General features: G+C 36.5%; 1 protein-coding gene across 3 annotated transcripts; it reads left to right on the forward strand.

Moving 5' to 3' along the window:
- The first annotated feature begins 440 nt into the window (after positions 1–440).
- Positions 441–25130, forward strand: LOC121962937 (T-cell surface antigen CD2-like). Of its 3 annotated transcripts, none has more exons than XM_042513272.1 (9): positions 441–456; positions 12574–12652; positions 20538–20819; positions 21179–21255; positions 22164–22341; positions 23219–23281; positions 23515–23592; positions 24301–24536; positions 24631–25130. In XM_042513272.1, the coding sequence occupies exons 2-9, from the start codon at positions 12574–12576 to the stop codon at positions 24718–24720; spliced, it is 1083 nt and encodes a 360-aa protein (XP_042369206.1). In that variant the 5' UTR covers positions 441–456; the 3' UTR covers positions 24721–25130. The 3 variants fall into 3 exon arrangements, with proteins under 3 accessions (XP_042369206.1, XP_042369205.1, XP_042369207.1); XM_042513271.1 differs by lacking the exon at positions 441–456 and adding an exon at positions 6675–6690; XM_042513273.1 differs by lacking the exon at positions 441–456 and adding an exon at positions 6675–6690 and having other exon boundaries at positions 22167–22341.
- The last annotated feature ends 391 nt before the right edge of the window (positions 25131–25521 follow it).

Here is a 25521-nt window from a genome sequence, read left to right on the forward strand (position 1 = left end):
GTTGTACAGTGTCATGTATTAGAGCTGAAGCTGGAATGTGAAACAGAAAACCTGAAAATGAGAGCATTACTATGAATGAAACTTCCCTGAAAGATTAAAAAAAAAAAAAGAATTACGCAGGCTTGACTATATGATGATCCATTTTATCATCATCCTCGTTTCTCCGTCTTCAGAAACAATGCTTTCATCTCCAGCTGAAAAATAATTATTTAAAAAAATGTTCCAGCAGAAAACAGCTGTGTTTTTTTTCTTTTCTCGTCCCAGGAGAGGTTCGGCTCTGCAGCCTTACATGGTGAAATGCCAGACTGCTCTGACCTAAGACTAGAAAGAGAGGAAGATGCAGAGCGAGAGAAACAACTTGACTGATACAGAAAGCCACGGCAGGCCAGAGAAAACAGACAACGCCTCCGCTGCCAGTCAGAAGAGAAGGAGATATGTGGTCTCCTGACCAGAGAGGTTAGTGCAGAACACATACATGAAAATCACAAACATGTACTTTCAAGTCACTTTTCTTTCTTTCTTTTTTTCACATGTGACATTTCTGACTATGCTTGCCACATTCTCATAAAACTTGTATTAGATGTTCACAGACACCAGAGGATTATTCTTGATTATGTTGTGGGTGATAAATCAAATATACTCTGTCTATCGCGGCTTGCTTCAAATGAGATATATAAAATGACATCATCGCAAACATTGAGCGTACATTGTCACATCATTACTTCAAATGTCCGGTGTTTAGGGTTTAGGTGTATCTTTTGGCAGAGATGTTAATATTCATGACTATGTTTTCATTTGTTTATAACTGCCTAAAAAATAGGAATCTTTCTGTTTTTGTTGCCATTTTTATCTACAAAGTGTGTCCTCTTCCACAGAGGCTGCAGTATTTTTCTACAGTAGCCCACAAGCGACAAACCAATCACTGCCTCTAGATAGGGCCATTTGTATTTCTGCATTTTCAGCCACAGCAACACTTTCAGCCTGAAACATGCTGGAACCTTGCAACATAAAAGAAAGCATCATGGCCTCTGTTTTGATTTATTTAATTGTAATAATCATTTATTTGACTTTATTACAACTGTAGTTCATTGATGTGATTATAAAGCCATATCGCGTCACCCCAGGACCACCTGACCTTTTCTCCAGCAGCATATCAAGGCCAAATTTAAAATCTGATAAAATAGAAAGTTTTCAGGAGAAAGCACAGAGCCTGAAGCCACTGCTTTTCCGCTCTAATATTAAGATTAAAATTGAAGTCACCTCCCTCAGTGTTGCCATGTTTTGGTATGTTTACACTGTGCAGAATCAAGTTTACTCAAATGACTTCTATTTCCATCATATGAGAGAGAAGGCCGACATCACCATGGCCGATATCTCCAGGACTCCACAGTTCACACTAAAACTCTCTAGATTGATAAATAGCACTACAGATAAGAGAAAAATATGAATTTATGATTTGTGGGTGAGCTGTCTCCTCACAATGATATGCTGCACATTATACAATACTCCTGTGCGACTCGCAAGAGCAACATTTTTCATATTCAAGGCTTTACATTGTTTAATAAAACCTGTTCTACGCTGCCTGAAGGAACCTTTAACCTACCTGCGTTTCCAAATTAGATTTTTCTAAATTTAATCTTTGTGAAATCCTATTCGCAAACACTTTAATGTCATTAGAGTGAGTTTCAGAGGAGAAGTGTTGTGTCTTGGGTTATGCTTCAAAAGCCCATATCAGATAAACCCTGCTCTTAGACAGAGGCCTCTGGGGAAAAGCTAGTTGTAGGCTCCTCCACATAGCTGGCTATATCTGGAGAACAGAGAGAGGAAAAGAGGGAAGAGAGAATGTGTGTGAAGCTGCCAACAGCAGCAGTAAGTCCTCCAGAGTAAACACAGCTGATGGGGTAAACCCTCCCTCTATCCCGCTTCACCCCTAAAATGCCCTTTCTCTCCCTCTCTCTTATCATCTATCTCTTTGCCTCTGCTTCTTTCTCATGTGCTGCAAGCAATATACGATAACTACATCAACAAAACGACAAGGAGGGTTTTAAAAGTGTAATGGATGCCACGGTTATTAGCTGTAATGGAGTCAGTTAATACCTAATATTAGTTTCAGTAACAGCTCTGTGCAGGATAAAAGCAGAGGAAGGACAGGGCCTTTGTAATTGAATATTTCCTTAACACTTCCTTCTGTAAAGTCACAGCTGACACAGTGGCAAACATTCCTGCTTAATTTGTAATATACTGTAGTTATGTGCAGCCAAGTGTTTGTAACACGAGGAGGCATTGTTTACTTGCTTGCCTGCATAATTTGTGTGTACTCGGAGGAAATGAGACCACATTCAGACAGAGGCTGACGCAGCAGGGTGCCGATGCAAATGTATGCAAGCACACATTCCTGGCACTTTGTTGTTAAAATCTGTGTCACAGCACTTTAACCCTTTGAGACATGAGTAAATTGGCTTGATGTACTACACACCAGATCATGTTCATTTATTACCTCCGCGTGTGACCCAATCTTTTCAGACATGAAAAAAAGTGCAGAGATACACCTCATTAGTACCCATATAGACTGGTCACCTGGCAGGTCATGTGAGTCTAAAAATCCAAAGATGCCTACAAATAAACACGTGACATGTACATGAGTATCAGTTACTATGCATGAGTGCCATTAGACAAAATAAAATAAACATATTATAAAAATGTATAGAAAATATGAATAATAATACTTATAATAATGAGAGAAATACTGATAATACTGACAATAATGTTGATTTAATAATAATAATAATAATGTGAATAACAATGAAGAAAATGAAATCATTGTAATGATTTATTTGAATTGTTAACACCGGCCATTGAGACATGCAGATAATTCAATCAGCTGCAGGTCTGTGTGTGTGGAGGATATTTTATATTTTAAGTTGTCAGTCACTTTTGTTTACATCCAGTTGATTATGTAAATTTCAGTGGAGACCAGGATGTTCCACCGCAGCAGTAAAAATACAACATGAGTGACCTGAAGTGACTGACACTGTTCACAGCTTCAGGGGAGCACGTCAGTCTGACTGATCAACAACTGACACACACACAGAGCAAGGACGGTTCTTTAATGTGTGTATGGTTAGTGTAGAGGTTCTCTGTGGCACTATTATGACTGAGGCAACCTTTTAATTTATTTCGGTATACATATGGAATCTCAGTGAGTTGCTACCAATATAATCTCCCATATATTACATAATAGTCAGTTACTATATATATATATTTATTCATTACTTATTACGTTCCATTCTCGTGAACGTTTTATCTCAAGAATGCCTTGAAGGAATTTCTTCAAATTTGGCATGAACGTCCACTTTGACTTAACAATAAGCTGATTAGATTTTGGTAGGACGCCGGACACAAACATCAGTTGACATTCAAATCATCAGTTGGAGACCCCTCAGTCGACTGAGGATGTTTTGAGCAGTCAGTCTTTTTTTTTTTTTTTTTGCTAGTCAGTGTGCTGTGAGGTGTAATTCTGGGAACATTTCGGTCTCCAGATTTTGCTGTGGAGTGACGGCCCTTGACTTTCCCGCAACACTTTGCTATAAGCAGTTGTGGACATGCATGCAGCAGTACAGGGGGAAGGGAGCTCTGCACTGTAAGGCTTTGAGATAACATTGTCTTTCTTTGTTTGCTTTTGATTCATATCTAGTGTCGGCAAAAGATGTTGTTGAGCATTTCTGATTTGTTGTTAGCGCTGTCAGCATATTAACTGTATTACATGGCCGCGCTGTTACACTGAACATCCTGCTTAACCCCGTTCAAAGTTTAAAACTTTATAGGTAAAAAGAACTTGAATCATTGAATATAAGTATTAAATTGCAGGTTCTGATTCGACTGACATGATTCAGAGGCTGATACAGCCCTAGATGTCAGAGGTCAAAGGTCAAGTTCACGTAAACTTCATGTGTCATTCTTGTGAATGCAATATCTCAAGAGCATCTTGTGAGGACTTTTTTCAAATCTGGCACGAACATCGACTTCGACTCCACAACAGAAGATTACAGTTCTAGTTTTCCAATATTTCGAGTGGGAATGCTCCTAAAATCACAGTCTGTAAGCCTCATGTTGATGTTTCAGTGAATTGAAAAAATCCAGCTGCCAAACCAGACTTTCAGCTTTCAGCCCACTGCTTGTTGTGCGCTGACTCATCTGAGGCAACTACAAAATACAGAAGATCAATTGATCTTTTTAATAATGTACAGTAAAATAAATGACCAGTTAGTGAAATTAAAGTCCTTTGCTGCAAACAGAATGGGCATTTTTATGATGTTGAGGCCATCCTCATTGATATGACTGAAGTTTTAAAATAATAAGCCGATGCATCGACGTGTGAATCTTCTTTCTTTTTTTTTTTTTTTTACGTATGTTATCCAGCTCTTTGGAGCCCGTTTTAGAGAGTGCAAGCTGGCATACTAGTTGCAGAAGTCATACTCAACATCCTGGAGATATTCAAACCTAATCCCATAACTCTTTGCATCCAGCCTGGTGAGGTGTCTTCGAGCAAGACACTGCATCCCTCCCAGCCGCTGGGATGCTGCTCTGCTCAGAAAGCGATAAAAAATGTACTCCTCAGGGATCAAGAGCCCCGCTGAAAACCAAAGAAAGTCTCCCCAGTAACTGAACACTGCCCCAGCTGCCAGTGCTCCCAATATAAGAGAATACAAATCTTACACAGACAGTCCACAGAAATAAACGCCTCCAGTTCATCCTCTCATTCTGATTTAATATCAGAAATGCAGCACACCCAGTCTGAAGCATCCACCTTTCATACTCCTGAAATACTCCACAAAGCCAACAAACCTCAGCTGCCCAACCAAAATAAACCAAACACACCCAACCTACTAAATATGAAACACCACAAATCCAACAGGCACAATAGTTGGCAGCCTTCAGCTATTTCAGATCCAACACACCTGATGAATTTCAAATGACTTCTAACCCGCTCTACTTATGTAGCACAATAGGTGAAAAAAACCACAGCAGGCTACTGTTGTAACTCTAATCCAAGCATGTGCATCACACTTCTCCAATAAAGCCACATAAAACAAATTCAGCTGGGCCTCCTGAAATAAAGCTTCACAAATCCGCAGCACCTGATCGCCGTCATACTCTGTCACGCCTCCCATATAATCACTCAGATCCAGCGCCTCCAAACGAAGGCATTCCCCAGATACCCAGCAACAATCACTCAAATTTGGAATGCCTCGGGACACTCAGACCCTTAAAATAACACAAATACAGTGCGCTGGATTTTTGGACACACGTGTGAGACCTCCAAAAATAGAAACCCAACTAGAGCCTATCTACTGTGAGATCAGAGCTACAGTTGCTGTATGTATCAGCTTTGGTTTTGTACTAAATACTTTAATTGCATCATGATTCTCTTGAGTGTCTTTGAGCCAGAGAGAAGTGAAGTGAACTTACTTTCATTTGCTACAAGCAGAAGTTTAGTAGTGATGATGAGAAATTATTATTTTTTGACTAGATTGGCAAATTGGCTTGATTTATAAAACATGGGAAGCAGGAAAACAGACGGACAAGATATGGCCCCCGAATAAGCAAGAAATTAGTTAAAACAAAGTACCATAATTAAAAAAAAAAAATCCCTAACTTTTGTCTTTTTTCCAACAAACTTCTTTTCCCTAGCTTTTTAAAAATAATTTTCTGTATTAACTAACTTCTTGCACGAAGCACAGGTAAATTGATGTAGCTCCAGGTTTCAAATGATTACTTACGCATGACTTTAAGCCTTAATAAAATGTAAATGGGTATGTTATAGAAAATTTTGCCCCTCGTTCAGTTGTCATAAATGTTGAAATGAGCTATAGAGACATAAAGAGTTTTTTGTACCAGGCTGTGAAGATGGAAAAAAATCACAGTATGAACAAAACCTCGATGACAAGATGTCTCTTTGTGCATCGGTCATTTACTTAATGTGATGGAGTGATATTCCATTTTGGATTATCTTACTGTGGAGCAATACATATCATTTATTTATATAATCTCTCCTCTGACAGAGGACTCTACACGAGGCTGGTATTTTTAACTATTGGTATGCCAGACAAAAGGCTCTGAATATAATGTTCCTTGTTCCAAAGGTGCCTGAGGATATAGACGTACTGGCCATACAGACATCAAAGTAGTATTAATCTTAACACCTGACTATCAACAAGACACTAATGAATTGTATTTTTACATTCTATCAACTCTCATCTTAACCCAAATAATCTGTAATAAATAAATTACAGTGTGCCTGAGTCAGTGAACAGTAGCCCAGTTTGTGCTGTGACGTCTGGAGAGGATTACCGGAGGGACGTTGTAGATAGTGCGGGCTACTAAATGCATAACTAAATGTTCTTATCACTGGCCTTCATTAGAGCACAGTGGGCATTCTTTCCATGTGTCATCGATATTGTGTCATCACATCGAGTCTATAAAAAGATTTACAAAGGCGGCTTCGAGAGCTACGACAGGCTGTTCTTGCCCGTTCTCCGCTGGGACTCCTGACACGTTTCAGTGTAATTAAGAGGCAGCAGTGCAGGTCAACAAATCTACCTGCTGTGTGTTTGAAACACCCTGGAACTTATTTTCAGCACCAAGTCTGATATTATAAAATTATATGGAGGGTAAAATGATTCGTTTTGAGTAAGTACAAACACCGCGCAGCCTTTCTTTTATTATAGGCGTTGATTAAAATGTGTCCTTCAGTTTTTTTAGTATGTTGATGTAATTGCAACCGTATGGAGTGACTCCCCAAGCTATAGTTAGCGTGGTAGCTCATTAATGTTTCTTTTGATGGGCCCCTGGGCTGTACTTGCAATATAAAACCTCCCGCTCCTTGAATGATGTGATTTCAGAAGGACCAGTTTGGGAGAAATGCATTAACATGATGTCAGTTGACTTGTTATCACCGTTAAAGATTTGTGTCACTCTAATATCCTAATTCTTTTTTGTCCTTCGCAGCTGAATGTTCAGATAATTGATCTTTTGATATGTTCACAATTGATTAGATCGATGGGTGAGAGAAGATATTTGCAGATTTTGCAGAAGTAAAGTTTTACGCCCACCAGAGTGAACTCTTTTTTTTTTTCAAAGATTATTTTTTGGGCTTTTATTGCCTTTATTTGACAGGACTGTTGTAAGTATGAAAGGGGGAGAAGTGGGGGGTGATATGCAGCTAAGATCCATGGCCGGAATCAAACCTGCGGCTGCTGTGGCGAGGACATAACCTCTGTATATGGGCGGCTGCTCTATCCACTAAGCCACCATAGTCGTGGTTATTAACGGGAAACACTGCAGATAAGAGGGGCCTCAGAGAGCTTCTACTGCTTTTATATACAAAGTTCAGTCTTTGAACCGATTTATTCAGCCAGTTTTAATTTAGTTATCGCAATAATTACTTTTGATTAAAAATTTGCAAACACACCCACACTATTTATTTCAGGCTTTTCAAGGAACTCCCTCTTGTTGGGGTTCTGGGTAATCAGTACCACTTTCTCCTCCACTACAACACCCCTTGAGTTGAGCTAGCGTGAGATAAACACACGTGTTACGGCTTTGTTGCTGCAGCCACAGGTTGAGGACCAGTTGATTTTCCTCCCTCTTGTTTTTCTGTTTTTTTTTTCTGTACTCTTAATACTACTGAATGTATAATTAAGACAGTCAAAGTATTGATACTTTTAATGACCTTAGAGTCAAATTCAGTGATGAGAAAGTTTGTCTAAAACTGTACAGAAAAGCTTGTTTAACAAAGCTTGTTAACAAAGTGACATGTTTTCAAATGAGCGGCGTGATTTTGACTTTAAAACCGTGTCAGATCAGCCGTCAGCTTCATCTGCGGCCTGTAGGGCTTCGGTATCGGTCTGAAGGGCCTTTGAGCAACAGTTTGAATGTTATCTAGTTGAAGGACTGACACTCTGCTCATCACAGCACTTCTCAAGAGTGAGAAACATTTGGTTTGACGCAGCGTGGTTCAAATATCTTGGCTCCAGTTATTTCGAGCATTCTGATATGATGATGAAGTCGACTGAATGGCTGTGATTGGTTGTTGAGGTTAACATCGAGGATTGGATGATGAGGTATCTAAAGGGTTTGCGTCTGATGTACAGAGGAGTTGGATCGGAGCAGTGGAAAAATAACTGCTCTATTTATAAAGGCCCATTTAACAGAAGAGGGTCATCTGTGTCCCTCACAGGAGCACAAGCAGTCAGCCTGTCCTACCATGAACTGACTCCATCACATCTGATCGGGATGACAAGTTTCCCCTTTTTACATGTTGTTACATAATACGCGGACGCCGTAAATCACGTTTTAAAAGTTTCACATCCTGGTCTATTAAGTTTATGGAAGCAGAGTAAAAAACTGAGCTGGGAGCAAATCCAACCAGAGGAACCCTCTTCTTCTGCTTTATAAATACAGGAGATACCAGATGAACACAGTCATTTCTGTTTCTAACTCAGAAATGAAAATGAAAAACATGTTCCACCTGACAACCATGAACCAGGGTTCCCACACTTATGTAATTCCTGGAAAATGTATGAAACTGATTTCTAATTGATAGAATGTTTTGGTAAAGTTTTGAATAGACATTATTTTGTTTCAGTTATATTCATACATTTTTTTATGATTTTTTAAAGATATTTTTGGGGCTTTTATTGCTTTCATTAGATAAAAGGCATATACTGTGAAAGGCCGAGAGAGGGGGGGGGGCATGCAGCAAAGGGCTGAGCTTGGACTCGAACCTGCAGCCACTGTGGTGAGGATACAGTCTTAATACATGGGGCGCCTGTTTTACTAACTGAGCCACCGGATGCCCTGTATTCATAAAATTCTAACATTAATCGACATATGTTGTGTTAATAACCTAGTGCTGCGCTGTGTGAATGTTGATTGGATCTTCATTTTTCTATCGTGGTGTGGCCTTGACGTTTGGTCTATTGGCATGTTGATGGCAGGAATGTCTTACTTGCGAGTAAAGACTGCAAACGCGGTCTACTTTCAAACACATGGGCAGTTTATGTTCATACCCATTTTAAACAACTTAGATAAAGTAATGGAAATGGGATGAATTATTATGGAGAAGTTCTGGAAAGGTTTTGAAAATTCATTTGTATTTTCCCTGATGAATTTTGTGGACGATCTTAAATTCATGTTTTTAGATTCATTCATATGTTTACAAAGATGATCATCATTTGTAGACAGTTTAATTGCAGAGGTTAAATTCATATTTAACAAGGCCAAGGCCCGGATTGAAGCCACAGCCGCTGCATCGGGGAAACAGCCTCTGTAAATGGGACACCTGATCTACCAATTAAGCTACTGGGCATCCCTAGCATACAAAAAAATACCCATTGTGGGAGTCTGTTCTTCAGTTTTTCCGCATTTAAAATGACCTAAATATAGAGGAAAAGAAATACCCATGGTGTCAACCATGAAACAACCACAAACTACAGGAACTGAAAGTTTCAGCAAGCTCCATATTAGTCATTCATTTCAGATGCTATTAGAGATCTATTTTCATGCGTGATGTCTGTAAACACAGTAGTTATAGCAACTATTGAGCCATCAAAATAGCAGATTACTCATCAGTGGACGTAACAACAGTTAAACTCGACATATTTATATTTGGACATTATGAGCTGACATTACATTCATGATTGTTAAGGAGTGTTCGTTGGTGTTTGTTGTATCATTTTGACCTGCATAAACATGTCGTCCTGTATAATGGTGCCACCCTGTGGGCAGCTGCAGTCAAGAGTGTCACCAATTCATGGTTGTTTTTGTTGCGAACACAGCAATCATCAGGTTATGAGTCTTGTATTTATAGCTGGTTCTGATGCAAAAAAAATCTAATAATGAGGCCTTAATGAAACACTGTTAGGGTCTTTCCGCATCACATTTATAGCAAGGAAAACATCCTTTTCAAGGCAGTTCCTTGAAATGGCAGAGGAAGTGTTGCAGTCTTTTGTGATTGCTGATGACTACATATGTGTGTGTATTTGGTTGTGGACAGTGAGCTGCCTACTCTGTTGAACATCCATCACATTGAGACATTTTAAAAAGGCATATAACTAAACTGATAACATTTCTGTTGTATATGATGATGACAGTCACATCAAATAAAGAAACTCAGAACTCAGTATTAAATTACAGAAGAGAGCTGGGTGATACGGCCTAAAAATAAAATCACTAAACTCGATTTATGATTGTACTTGTTTTTTCACCCTCTTAAAAACACATAACAAAGAATTGACTCAAAACAAGTTTTGCTTTGATTTTACAACTTAACAAAGGCAAACTGAAAAGTCAGTATTGCATATTGCTCAGTTTTGAGTATTGAAAATCACCAACTCTGAAATCATACGGCCGTCACTCAACATTAGTTTCATGTTAACAAATATTGCTATTCACTGTGTTTTAATTACTGGACCATAGATCTGTTATAGTGAAGTAAAATGCTTTCTAGTGATCTTTTCACGTGTATAGTTGTACAGAGGAGGCAGGGCAACTTCAGCAGAATACTCGTAGCTTGGTAGCACATATCTGGGGTCAGTAGTTGTCAGTTGTTGATAAATCCAGGCTTTTCCACTGTATATATGGACGCTGTATCTTTAGCACTGACTAGAGCTCTGAGACTCTTGTGGATTCAGTGAACCCACCGGTAATAATGTGTGGTGATATCTGTCCCTGCAATAGCAACTTCACGGTAAAGACACCGTTTGAAATTGGTGCCAAAGATGGGCGGTGATGGTGCTGGAGTGGGTGCGGATGAGGGGCCCAATTTGAAAAATCTTGTGTCACTGTCTGTAATTTCTGGCCTGGTTGGGAATGTTTGCCTACATATAAATTAACGCTCCTCTGTTATGGCTGTATGAGGGAGTCCAGTAGTGAATGAAGTACCTGAAAGCCATACTTGAGTAAAAGTACAGATGTCTTACCAGAAACTGGCTTTAGTGGAAGTTTAAAGTCACCTATCAGATTATTACTTGAGTAAAAGTCTCAAAGTATCTGGTATTTACTGCAATTAAGTATTAAATGTGATTTCATGATATTGAATTACTTAAATTTTGAAAGTAAAAGTAATTGCTGTTAATAAAAAAGCAAGCAGTCAGAATTTGGGGAATTATGACTTTTTTCATCTTTGTGAGATACACTACCTTAAAAATGGAGCCTTCAATACACTTGAAGAAAAAAACAAGGTCTTTTTTACAACTTAAAGGATTAAAGAACAAAAGACATTTTTTCTTTTCTAGTATTCCTTCATCCGTCCCTCCATCCCTTCCTCCTTTCTTTCCCTTTTTGTAGTAAGTAACTTCAATGATCAGGGGAAATGTTTTGGGGCAAAATTAGGACAAATGTAGTGAAGTAAAAATGAAGGTTGACAGAAATATATAAAATCAAAAAAGTACAGATACTCCCAAAAATACTGTTACAAGTATTAGAACTTTGTGATATTACACCACTGGGGAGTCGTCCATCAATTAGATGAAATCACAACAGTTACAAGCTGAAGCATGCATTTACATGTGTCATATTAAACCGCAGGAGAGAAGTGGTATCTTAGTAGTAGTAGTGGTATCTTCTAAATTAAATGTTTAGTGTATTGTTTTAATTCTGATCTGTGACAGCTAAATATCTGTGGATACTTGTTTTACTTTCTGTTTTGTTTTTGTTATCTTCATAGTGCCTTTCTCAAATATCTACATAATACAAAAGCTACAGTTCCAATTTTTGATGCCAAAACTTTGGACTTTCTACACATAACATTTTTATTAGCTTTCTGAAACAACAAAATGATGAAATCACAACAGTTACAAGCTGAAGCATGCATTTACATGTGTTTGCAATGTAAATCCCTTTCGAAAAAGACTTTGAACATGACTCAAAATGGCAATACACAATAGAGAGGCAATAACAGATTGAAGATATATTGAATAGCTAAAGACAGCCACAAATATTATCAAAGTTAAAATATGTGTTATATTTCAAAGGATTACAAATTTAATCCATTTTGTGTTGCAGAATTAAAGAAGAGATTATCAGTCACACCAAACCCCAGATTTTAAACACATTTTACAGATACAAGATGATTTACAGATGAAGGTCTGCTTAGAACGGAAAAAAGTGAGACAACAAATAAAGTTGTTTTTTTTTCTGACCCAAAACTTATACAAGAGGAATTGGTTTCAAACTGATGTCAGTTCACAGTTTACATAAAAATGTATTTGTGGGTGTTTGTTTTCGGATCAGTTTGTAATTTGATGATATTTAACTTGGAGTCAGGTTTAAATTTTTAGTTGCTTAAGTGGTAAAAGTAGAATTCACCTCTCTGAGTTTGCTCTAAATTTGACTTTAGCTTTGCTCGCTTTGTTCTTTGGCAATGAAAGTAGATAGGGCCCCTTGGATCACTTCCTTTAGAAACCATAAACACACACACATTCTCACACATACAAAAAAAGAGGTGATCTAACTGCTCTGACAGGAAATAACCTTGATAATGCAAAGCGGCTGTTCTTCTCTCTTTTTTAGATGATGAGGGTGGTGATGAAGATGGCTGCTCTTTCCACCATCTCTCTGCTCCTGCTCTGCTGCTTCATCTCCTCTGCAGGTACTGTACGATTACACAAATACATTCCTCATTAAGTAGTTAGATATTATAATTTGGAGGATTTTAAGGATTTCAGTTTGACTCCAAAATTAAACCAGTATACATTTTCTAGGCCCTTCTTTAGCTTCACTATAAACTTACTTCCTGTAACAGTTCTGATGCTTAACATTTATTTTCACAGTTTTTAAAAGAAAAACCTCTTTGTAAAGAAAAAAAATCATCATGTTTAAAATCATGACACTAGATTTCTGTAATATGAGTTAACTGGGCATCTTTGCTGTTCTGTTACTACAGATCGTGTATTAATGCCCATCATTTATGTGAAGGCTGAGTTTTATTTTTTCTTATGTGCTTTAACATATGGACTTATTTTATTTTCACTCTGTTGTAATCTACCAGTTATTTTCTGTCGTAATCAATTAGTTGATTTGTTTATAAAATGTGTTTTTAATAATAATGTCTTGTTTTGTCCACAACCCAAAAATATATGTCGTATCAAAGTGGAGTAAAGAAACCAGAAAATATTCCCATTTTTTTCTTAAACAAAAAAAAAAAAAAAAAAACAGAACTCAAACCGATTCATCAATTACCGGATATGCTGTTAACTAATAAAATAGTTGACAACTAATCAGTTATTTGTTGCAGCTCTATGTCAGCACAATATTTAAAACTAAAAACTAATTTGGTACATTCTCAACCTAACAAGTGCTTTAAGCAGTACAAAAGTTTATTTGCAAGTACACAAAAACAGAGTGAAAATCTATAGTTTTATCTGACATTGATGCAACATATAAAATAAATGGACTTAGACCTGCAAGAACATGGGTCTGATCCTTTAAATTTTTTTTATCAACAAAAATTCTCAAAAACAAAATAGTTTGATCTATATTAAGAGCTGTTTTCTGAATCAGTTAAGTATGAAGCAGATTTGTTGACTTTAGACTTGGCAAAATAAAAAGAAATAAAAAACTTGCAATCCAATCTAAACTTTAACACCACTGATTCATAACTTCACTTGGACTTCAGCCTTTCGACTTGAAAATACTTGACGCCAAATACAACAGTATAGGACTGAAACAAACAAAATTCAGTCAGTTGCGGTACTTGTTCATGGTGCTATTATGCTATGAAAGTGTGTTTTAACATTATTTTTTCTGATTAAGTCACACTTGCTTAAAAAAACTTTTTTTTCAATGAATTCAGTATTATTAGGCTTGCTATAAAAGCATTACATTTCACAAAAAGCTCATTACTGCTTTTTTAGGACTCAAAACTCAAAGTTAAGAACTTTGGACCTTACAGTCCTGACTTGGGAGTCGAGTGCAAAGACTTGTGACGCGCAAAACAATGACTTGGTCCCACTTCTGCTGTGGCATAAAAGGGGAACCAACAAAATGTTTACACAACTGTACAAATGCTGAATGCAAAATGTTGAAACAGTTTGCATATTCTGATAAGACTTTACATTTATATGTGTGTGTGCACTGGCTGTTCTTTTAGTATAAATGGCTTTTCTGTATTTGTTTTTCCATTTACATTAGATTTTTTTTTTGTCTTAAAGATGTGTTTGTGGTTGCTGATAAGTGCAAAATGAGGCCTCTGCCAAAAATATACCAGAGTTAGACAAAATCATGAAGCATCAATACCGGCAGCAGAAACGTGTTGCTGATGTGGTAATGTCGGTCTGAAATGAGGTTAGGACGAACAGGAAGCAGAGAAAAAGCAGTTGAGTACAGGTGACCTACAGAAACAGCAGTCACACATAACAGAGAAGAAACAGCATGATTCCAAAACCGGAAATAATTATAAAGAATATACTTAAAACACTTGAAATAAAAAAATGCAAAAGTGGCAAACAATAACCACATTTGAGACAGTTTGTACTGCCTTATACAAAATATAAATAGTTTACCCAAACAGTTTTGTTGATCATATGCAATTATTTAGAATTTTAAATCCTTTTTAATATTAAGATTTTTGAACAAAACAACATAAATACAACAACAGAAAAAGACAAAGTTGTGCAGGTGAGATTAAGGAACCCCTCAGAGCCCATCAGAAATCTCAACTCAATAAGGTGAAAAAGTCACATAATCAAGTAAACAAAGTAAGTAAAGTAAGAGAGTAAGTAAACAAAAAAGCAAAGTCAATAAGCAAGCATAAAGTAAATATACAAAAAAAAAAATTGAAAGAAAATTTAAATAAAAAAAATTAAAAAGGAAAATATTATTATAAATTGTTAGTGTTTCCTAACAGTGAAAGTAAAAACTGGCAACATCTATATATTTTTTTTTTTTTTTCAGAGAAATGAAGGTGTAAACAAAACTTTTAAAGTGAAACTCCAGCCATTACTTGTTTTTATCATTGCATATCAGTAAAAATGTATCTGACACATACTCAACCAAACAGATGATCAAATGTAATTATTAAAAAAAACTGATTTTTTTAGCCGCGACCCTTGTGAGGACAAGCGGTTACGGACAATGCATGAATGAAGATTTTGGTGGTTCAGATAAACAGTTAAAGGATTCGACAGTCTCTCATTGTTTAAATGTCAAAGTTGTTGGTTTCGCATCTGCTGCCTCGAAGGCGATAAGATGTGGTATCATGTGAAGCCTGCACACATTCAGATGTTGCTTCTTGGAATTATACTTTGTTCCTTGGTTAAAACAGGCTACGCCATATTCATTTAATGACCGAAACTTCATTATAATATCGAGAAACTGTCATCTGAGATCCCAACACAGCTTTGAAAACAAACAGTTTTGCTGTTTTGAGATCATTATCTGGAGATAGTGGTGTTATCTTGAGGTATCAAATTGTTCTCTTCTGACCACGACTTTATCCTCTATATCTCCAGATAATAAACACTGTCCTTATAATTTCTGGGACTTTTATTTTTGTCAAAAATTGAAACAAATTACTCAAGAAACAGGAGTAGGTAGACCAAGAGGTACAGAATGGCATTCTAAGATAATAAGACATTTAAGTATATCTTATCCTCTGAAATCTAATCATTAAAATCTAAAAATGAGCATCCTGTTATCTTAAAGAGGGAAAATAGAAATATCTTAAGGTAGATTTGGCGGTTCAATATATGATGTTTTTGCATCTTTCCCCTTCGCCAACTTTTCGATTTCATGAATTGCATCACTGAACTTCCTCTCAGTTTGATGGAAAAAGCAACAATAGCCAGTGTATAACTTTTCCGTTTGGGTTTTGATAATTTAAACTTGTGTGCTGCTAGATGTGATCTTCAGATATATAGTATAACAAAGACAGGAGTCATGTATTATGCAACTGTTTAACTCTTTAACACCCCGATTGACATTTGTTTTCTTGTGCTGCATTCAGAGGCCTTTTAGCAGCATTTCAACCTCTGAAACCTTATTATATGCTATCAAAAAATGACGGAAAGAATTTTTTTAGTATTTTTTAGCAAAGTAATTTTGGTTTTTTTTGTGTTTTTTTTAACCTTTATTAATTTATGTAATTTTCCGGTAACAGTCTTGTAACTTTTTACTATTTTCTTGCTAATATTCAGGCCATTCCTTATTAAGGTGCTCGTCGTCTTCTTCCCATGTTTGCAAGCCAATTTGCTCAGGTTTAGAGGCTAAAGAACATGGCCTGTTTTCTCTAGAGTGCATCGACTTATGATGAAGTTGTATAACTTCTATGTATGAATTGTATGGCTGCTAGTATTCTCATAATCATGCTGATTAAGTTATTTTTTTAGAAGCACATTTTTCCATGAGAATCACTTCAATTCAATTTATTTATAACATGAAATCACAGAATGTGATCTCCGTAAAGCGAACAGTTGTTGGCTCTGCTCACATTTAGCAGTGGCAGTAATAAATAGTGAGGCAGAGACAGTCAGTTTACCTGAAAATTAATTCACAGAAAGCTTGAAAAGTCATTATTCTGCTAGTTGAAAAGCTGTGCTGTAATTCCAGTGTCATTTCTGCGGAGGCATTCACAGACTCTCTGAGGGGCCGGGCTACATTAAGAGGCCGCCTCAATTATATCATAGCAATCAATTCAGTTCATTTCAATTTGCTTTATTGGCATGAATGTTTGTAAAACAATATTGCCAAATGACTGACCAGAGGTCAAAATAAAGCACTGCAGGCGGGCTGTTTTCATTCACTGTTCATGCATATACCTTCAAAAAATGATGCACCAAAATGTGTAAATATCCCGCGTAATCATGAGCCAGTAAGTCCTGTATGAAACATATATTAAATTAGGCTGCGAGCTGTGAAACGATAAACCAATAGCAAAATTCAATTGCAATGGCCACATTTCGACCTGAAGAGGGCAGTCCTTTGCATATTTAAACGCAATATGTAGAATTTTAATACTCTGCACTTAAATATCAAGATAAGAACCTGAATCAATCAACATCGCTACTAAATACCCATAGTTTGGGGGTTTAGTAACACTATAATAGCAAGGCTAATCCATCTGTCAATTCAGACAACGCAGCAACTGGAACTGCTTAAGCCTGTTCATTTGAATATTTGAATAAGTTTTATCAGCAATTCAATGCATGTTCTGACAAAATAAATCTCACCGAATTACACAAATTGTCCCCACTGGGTCTGAGAAATTTGGCATCAGGCACATTGGTAATGATACAACACACCAAGTTTATAAAAGCTTGATAAATGGACACAAGCTATTTCTTGTTTTGGGACGACCAACTTCTTTCAAAATTTCAAGTGTGAATGTGCACAACACTCGCCCACCGACCTCCACATTTCTATAACTGCCACTGAAATGGAGAATCTGTTTTGACTAATAACTCAAATGTGTTCCACAGAAGACAGTAAATCACACATTTGTGTTTTTATTATCACATGGAAAAAAATATATTTTTGTCCTTAAGATGGTGACTGATTTAACCATAAATTTCCTGTGGGTTACCTTCACAGAAACTGAAACTCCGTCAGAGTTACATTCTGTGATTGCAAATAAAGGGTCCAAACCCTTTTTTGTGCTCTACCTCATTACAGAAAATCCAGTTGATTTACTTTTTATATATATTCCAATAATGTATACTACATACAGGGTACAAGGTAGATTTATTAGTCATACTGTAAACTATATTTAAAAAATGAAATTAAAATGTTGCCTTAAATCAGGCTACATCTTTCTAATACATATTGTGTACTATGTATTTGGGAACAAAATATATTTTGCTTCAGAATTGCTGACAAACTGATGTCTGGTCTTTACCTTTCGTACCTGGAAATGAAGGCTGGACATAACACAGACACATATGAGACATATGAGAGTGTGTTTCGCTTTGTGTGGCTTTTTAGCAGACTGTGGTATGAACAGAGACAACAGGATATAACGCACTCATCATCCAATCTTCAGTGCGCTCGGGCTTTGTGACATGGTGAAATGAACTGTGCAGGACTGCAGAAAAGTTTCATTTCATTTGTTGGTTTCACATTTCATGCATGCACAGTGTGAAAAGTTGACAACTACACACAGGAGTGTAGCATACAAGCAGGTTAAAAAAAACCCAAAAATAAATGTGGGCAAATGTTTCAACACTTGTTGAGAAAAAAAGGAAATTAAATAAGCATTTTTCCAAACAAGCAATATTTGGCATCTAATAAACAAGAACTTCAGTTTCTTTAGAAAATATGGAGAAAAAGTCAATGACCAGCCTGGTCATGAATGTTTCAAAAATTGCAATAAATTAGTACCTTTAGATTATTTTAAAAAACAATTTTTAAATTTATGTTACAAAATTATTAGATTTTTGAAATCACTTCTTCCCAGGTCATTGGCTTGTTCTTCTTGATTATTATTTTCTTTCCTTTCTTTTCCCTTTTTCTTTTCTTTCCTTTTTTCTAAAATTTACTGGTAATTTTCCTTTTTCTTTTTTAAACAAATCTATTTTTTGGTCATTTCCTCTTGTTACTCATTGCCCTCTTTCTGTGTTTTGGAAGGAAACCAAGCCAATTTGATTAGTTTTTAAAGGTTAATCCACACTGCATTTTATGGTAGTATTTGAACTTGTTTGTTTTCTCAATCCTTCAGTTTCACCATTAGTTTTCTGACTGTGGGCGGGGGAAATAAAATCAGTGACTTGTTAAATGGAGGACTGGTATCTGAAAATCTTGCTGAATGTAACAGCTGCCTCCTTTGTTCTACAACAATCAAAAGAAGCAGGAGGTGGTGGGATGGTGTTGTTTGGCAGCGGCACTACACACTGAGGGTGTAAACAGATGAGGCTGGCATTCGTTGAAATGTTGGTTCCTCTATGTTCTTACTAACTCTGACTTCTCACATCTCACTGTGTGACTGCTTGCTACTTTTTAAAATACTGTGTATTTATAATGATCCATAATTAAAGTTAACAGAGGAATTTGTTGTCATTTTCTTAACACAATAGTAGTAAAAAAAAGTTATTGAAGCACAACTTTCATAGTCTTGTCCCTTTTCCCTTCAACTTTATAGAACTAAAAATGCTTCCATATGCTAGCTTTTAAACCCGAGTTTGCTGGTTGGATTATATCCATTTGCAGTTACTCATGCTCAGCCAACCTCCCAAAAACTCAAGACAAAGCCCAGCTTTGAATATAAGCACGATGCACATGTTAACGTCCATTACGTTTCAACATTCAGTAAGTTAAGCCTTAAAAAAAATGTACAGCCAAGTCGACAAAAAGTAATCATAATGTCGAGAACTGGGTTTTAAAGGGATACTTTGACGATTTTCGATCAGCTTTGTCTACAAAGCTAGATGACATAAAATACAAATTTTCACGTATTTTACATCATCCGGCAGAGTTTCATGGGCTCTTTGGCTGTTGCTCAAACTGAGCCGTACTTCTGCATTTTGGAGCTGCATAAAGAAACTTACCAGCCCCCCTCTCTCTTTCTCTCTTACACTCAAACCTGAAATCAGACCAAATGGTAAAACTAGGCAGTTTTTAGGAAATATAAATCAAAGTTATGTCACTGCACTGACTATTTCTCTCCTGATATGTTTTCGGAAACATATTTTAGTGCTGTGTTTAGCTATAATAACGAGAGACTGTGAACAGGTGGTGAGAGCTATATGTATTGTTAGACCAAAAAACAGAGATCAAACTGTAATATTAAGCGGCGGTGATTAAATAAAAACCACTAAGCTGCATATTTCTTGCCTCAAATCTTTGCAGAAACATGTTTTAGCTTATCACTTCCTGTAATAAGAGATCTGAGTGGAAGACATTGTTTCACACTGACGGGTTTGCATTACATTACTCACTTGCTTGGGGGTTCGGTACTTTTCTTCCTCTTGAGCAAAAAAAAATTCCACAGTCCTTATTCTCTGTTTTGTCTGGTCATGTAGCATCAGTTTTAAATGTATTTGCATCTTTCTACTTCAGAGACGGCCCAGAGACGGGCTGTATTTCTGTGAAATACTTCTTTAAAATACTTCTTTAAATTCCCAATTTCAAGACGTAATCTTTCAAGATATTGCAAAGCATCTAAGAATTGCCGAAGATAGTCAACATGATCAAGATAACCTTCTCATCATGAGAACTGCCGTGAGGAAATCCTCTGGCTCAACTACAAGAACATTGTCCAAGTGGTGGAAATTGGGAGCAAGATAAACATTGATGATGGACTTGTATTTTGGTTTGTTCATAGCGTCATTACATCTACAACTACTTTTTGCAGTGAAATCTGGATTTTGGAAAGGATATTTATAATCCAAAGAAGATGAGTGCTAACATTTTGGGAAACACCATCACGCTGATGGTGATTTCATGCTTCCCACAGGATGTTTCCACCAGGTCTAACAAACACTCTCACAGCTAAATTTGCCATCTGATTCTCTGTATTTATTTTACCTCTCTCTTTTGTTCCACAGATATGTGTGACCACTATGCTGCAGTAGGCAAGAACTTCACTGTGCCTCTGCCCCACAAACTGCAAAATGCGGAGCGACTGATATGGAAGCACAACAATGTGAAAATCTTAGATCGAAAGCCAAACAACGACTTTATCACTGGAAAGAGGGAGATGGTTGATGAGAAGGGATCACTGAAGCTTACAAATCTGAAAAAAGCCGATTCAGGGGAATACACCCCTGAGGTTTACAATGCAGCGGGAAAGTCACAAGGACTGAAACTGGCACGTTTATGTGTACTGGGTAGGTAAATTTCTAATGTTTATGGTATATCCCAAAAACAAAGGTCTTCAGCCACTGAAACAATTTACATCAAGTTATCTGTCAAATATATTCAAATATTTACACACAGTGCGAAGATGAAATATTTATAACTTTTTAAATTCTTTATGTTGTCTTCAAGTGTGCTGTGAGGCATTAGACGCTTTTGTAGGAGTAAAATATAATCAACAAACATTAAAAAGCAAAATTTGGTTTAATGTAATGTCATTAGTTCAGAACACTACATCTGTTGTGATATTTTGATAATTACAGTGTTTTTACAATGCATAATGAGCACAACTTCAAATCATGTTTGATTAAATTACATCTGCTCTACTCAGATTTGGTCCCGAAGCCAACAGTGAAGATGACTTGTCCCAGTACTTCTGTCACATTTACCTGCAAAGTTACATCTCCGGTGAGAACAAAAGTGCAATATGTTTTATTTACAAAGCAGTGAAGGGCCACGCCGTAAGTGCAGTATTTTCAGAATTATTCTCCCGCACAGATGTGTAGAATGTAAGTTATTAATATCTTACAGAAAAGTGCATGAAATTGTCTCCCGCCACCTTCTCTCCCCCTCTCTCTGTCTCCTCCCCCTGCTGACAGTTACACTATACTGTTATGCAGAAATTTTGCAGTTTGCGGATTGGGTGCTTGATTAACACATTTTTAGCAACTCATTCATCTTTTTGTGTGATTTTATATCCACTCTTAACAGTACTAAATATGACAAATTCTTCTCACTTTCTGCAGAAGCACCTCCACTTCAGAGCAGAATTTTTGGGGTGTTTTCAGAGTCCAGAGCTCCAATTTTACAGTGCCTGAGCGTGTACAGGGTACTGCAGTCTCATGGGCTTTTATTGAAATTTTTAGGCTGTTTACCTGTGCTAATTAGAATGAACTAGCACGTGCTGTCAACCTACGCAGAAAGTGAGATCGATTATTCAAGAACACGTGCAAACAATGCTGGGGTTTAAAAAAAACGTTCTGATTCAGATATTTCTTATGACCTTTCTTAAGAACAAATTTAAGAAAAAACTAAGAAAGATATTGGTGAATGAGGTCCAGAATTTCTACTGGATATTCCTATTTCACAAACTACTCAGCTTAGCCCTCAGCTGTGGAATACTGGATTACTAAATCAAATCCTCGAAAATAATCTGTGTTCTTGAAAATGCGTTCAGTGTTCACTGTAGTTCATCAGAGTTTCTCACATTTCAGTTGTGCTGTAAGGTTTTACTCTGGGTGTTTTCTGTTACATTTAAGGCCTATGTACTTTTATTATAACCGTCTGTTTCAGTCATTAATGCCATTTGTACCCAGCAGACCAAAGAGCTCAACTTTGAATGGCTTCAAAACAACAAGGTGATAGATAAGACAAAAGGTAATACTCTATCACGGGAAGCCAAATCAGTGGAAAAAGATACCTTCAGCTGCAACGTTTCCAACCGTGTGAGCTTTATGATCAGTGCACCTGTGACACAAATCTGCTATAAGCCACGTGAGTATTATCAAGTGGCTACTGCAGCCACATGTCTCTGTGACTTTTAGTTCACATATGATGGAAATCACACAGTTTAATTAAATGCAGTATAGATTATAATTTATTGCATACAGAACAGTGTTGATAGCACTTGTTTAGTATTAGTATTAGTATTCTAAGGAGGAATTTGAAATAAATTTATATTCTTCCATAAGCGATAGCAGATATTATTGTGCCTCCTTGTGGGGAAGCAAAATTATTCATTGGAATAATTGCACCTATCACTTCTGAAAAGCACAGTCATTTAGTGGGATCATGCATCTATTTCTTTTGGGGAAACAAAATACTGTACTGGAACAGTTGCACTTATCACTTACGGGATAATCACACTTTTGTAGAAGCACAATCATTTGAGTGCTTAATAATTCAGAGGGATACCTATCAGTGCAGGGAAAGCACAATCATTTACTGGATAAATAACAACTATCATGTTTTGGAAAGCACAATTATTTATTGGTATAATCGTACCAAACACTTTTGGGGAAACACAGTAATTCAGTGGGATAATTCAGCCCGTCACTTCTGGGAAGGAACACTGATTTAGTGGTTGGATTTAGGCAGTAGCAGTATTTAGGATAAACTTCAGTTTCATTTCTTCTTAAACCACGTTTTGGAAAAATGACAATAAATCTGCCTTGTACTTTGTAATAGCACCTCTCACTTCTGGGAAAGCACAATAGTTATATAGTTATATAGTATATATAATATATATATAATAGTGCAATAATTAGACATGTCTATCTAACAGATAATTAATGCAATTTATGTCATGTTTTCAGAAAATACATTGAATCAATACTTTAATATGTTTTTTCTCTCCTCTTTCCTTCTCAAGAGCCCATTCTCCCTGAAAAGCTTTTGGGAATTAATACCTGGATTTTTGTGGGCGTCGGAGGAGGTATGTCAGCTCTCCTGGGGAGCTCGTTGGATAAAGCATGGCAATATTAATTATCATATTATATTATTATTTAACTTTTGAACTGTATAAATTTCTCCTTGCTGCATACTGTGCATTATGTGGCACAGCTGAAATATCATGGAATTATGTTGAAAGAAACTAAACTTGATATGCAGTTGTTGAATTTTACATAATTTAAGTCAGTTGTCATTATGATTATCCATCTTTATTAGGTATTGCTCTGGTGCTGATTATCGTCGTTATTGTTTGCTGCATCTGTACCAAACGGAAAAAACGTTTGCAAATGAAGGGTAAGGATTTTATTTGTTTGTTTACCACCTAACTGTCATAATTCAACCCTCGACATCACCTTTGAAACGTGGAAAAAGTCAATGAGCAACTTGGCAAAACGTGTTCACAAATGACAGGAAACATGTAAATTTGGGAGAAGAATAAAAAGATAGTCAGCAAAAAATGTCAGAAAAAAAGTGCAACTTTTTGGTGTATTCTTAAGTTGTACAATGCATTCTTCCCATGTTTTAGAAAGAAATCAAGCAAAATTGCTTAGGTTTTTTTAAAAAAAAAGCATATTTGTAAATATCATTATATATATATTAAAGTATGTTACAGCATTATTATTTTTTAAGCACTTTTTAAGGTCATATACTTGTTTGTCTTGGTTTTTTCTTTGTTTTTTTCTTTGCTTTGCCTTTGTTTTTACTTGTTTTTGTTTTTGTGTGTGCAGATTTTTAGGTAATTCTCTTGTACTTTTTCCAGTTATTTTTGCAAATTTTTGTTTCATTTCTTCTTGAGTTGCATGCTGTGTTCTTCCCACGTTTTAAAATGAAAATCAGTAAATTTGCTTAGCTTTCGAAGGGTTGAAAGTAATGTATAAATAGAGAAGTTCAATTAAAAGTGCTTTTTTAATTTAACAATAAGATACACGTTTATTTTCTTGCCAAATTAGTAAATGTGAATCATCAGACTGGAAATCTATACTTATTTTACTTAATCAACAGAAGAGGCTGAGCTTCGTTTGAAGTGGAACAACGAGCAACAACATCAACTTAATCAACATAATCCTCCTCCTGACCATCAACATCGTCATCATCACCATCACCATCACCAGCAGCAGCCGGCCGGCCACACTGGTCCTCGCCAGCATCGCTCCAAACAGCACCGTGACCAGCAGCGTCCCAGAGCCCCCGACCAGCCTGGAAGTTTCCCTCAGCCCAGCCCCCGACGACCTGCACAGGTAAGAGACTAATGTGGATCTTTGGAGGAGCTCTTAGAGCTCAACACCAAATTTAAACATCAGTGTGGTGTTTGATCTCTATTTGTCCTTTCAGGCCCCCAGGCCAGTTGATATGACTGATGACGAGCAGCCGCCTCCTCTTCCTCAGCCCAGGAAGAAAGCTCCGAAAACACCAAGAGTGTGACATCATGTGAGTGTTGGAGTTTAGAAAATGTAGTCCCTCCTCTTTTTCTAAATTCACCTGCTCTCCTTATTTTCTTTGACTTTTCTTACCTGATTTATTACTCTCCTCCTTTTTTCTCTATTGATACTTTAATCCAAACTCGGCCAGATTAAAGGCCTCTCACTATTCAACTTCATGATTTCATCCGAATGAGGTGAAAATCAGTTTGATCAAACTAATAGTTTTTATGAAGTGGTTTAAAATCTGTTAAAGCAAACTTAAAGTTTTTAAAGCTGAAGTCAAACTATGAATCTTCATAAGCTTTCAGTTTACTGTAACGTGATAAACAAACTTGGTTTGTATTACATTTTATGTCATTTGTTATTTTAGTCATCATAACCTTATACAGTGTTTTCACAGTCATGAAAAACCTGGAAAAATCATAGAATTTCACAGTCACATTTTCAAGGCCTTGAAATATGTTATAATTTGTAAATATCTTGGAATATCATGGAATTGTGTTGATGTTATGAAATTGTCACAGTAATCTTCTATGGACAACCTTCCTAATAATGTAACATAGTGGCAATTTTATTTTCTATAGCTGATGACATATTTTTTTACACTTTCCTATGCATTTTATCTCTCCATCCATGTTTGCCAGCCAAAAAAAAATATGTTTGGATAGTGTTTGATTCTGATATGTTTGGGAAAAAAAGCTAGTTAGGCAAGAAAAAAAGGATTATAGGTCCTTAAAAAGTCATGGAAAGACATCAAACCATTTTCTCAGTACTACTATATAATAACCTTTTTGTATCTAAT

This window comes from Plectropomus leopardus, chromosome 24, assembly GCF_008729295.1.
Source record: "Plectropomus leopardus isolate mb chromosome 24, YSFRI_Pleo_2.0, whole genome shotgun sequence".
NCBI lineage: Eukaryota > Metazoa > Chordata > Actinopteri > Perciformes > Serranidae > Plectropomus > Plectropomus leopardus.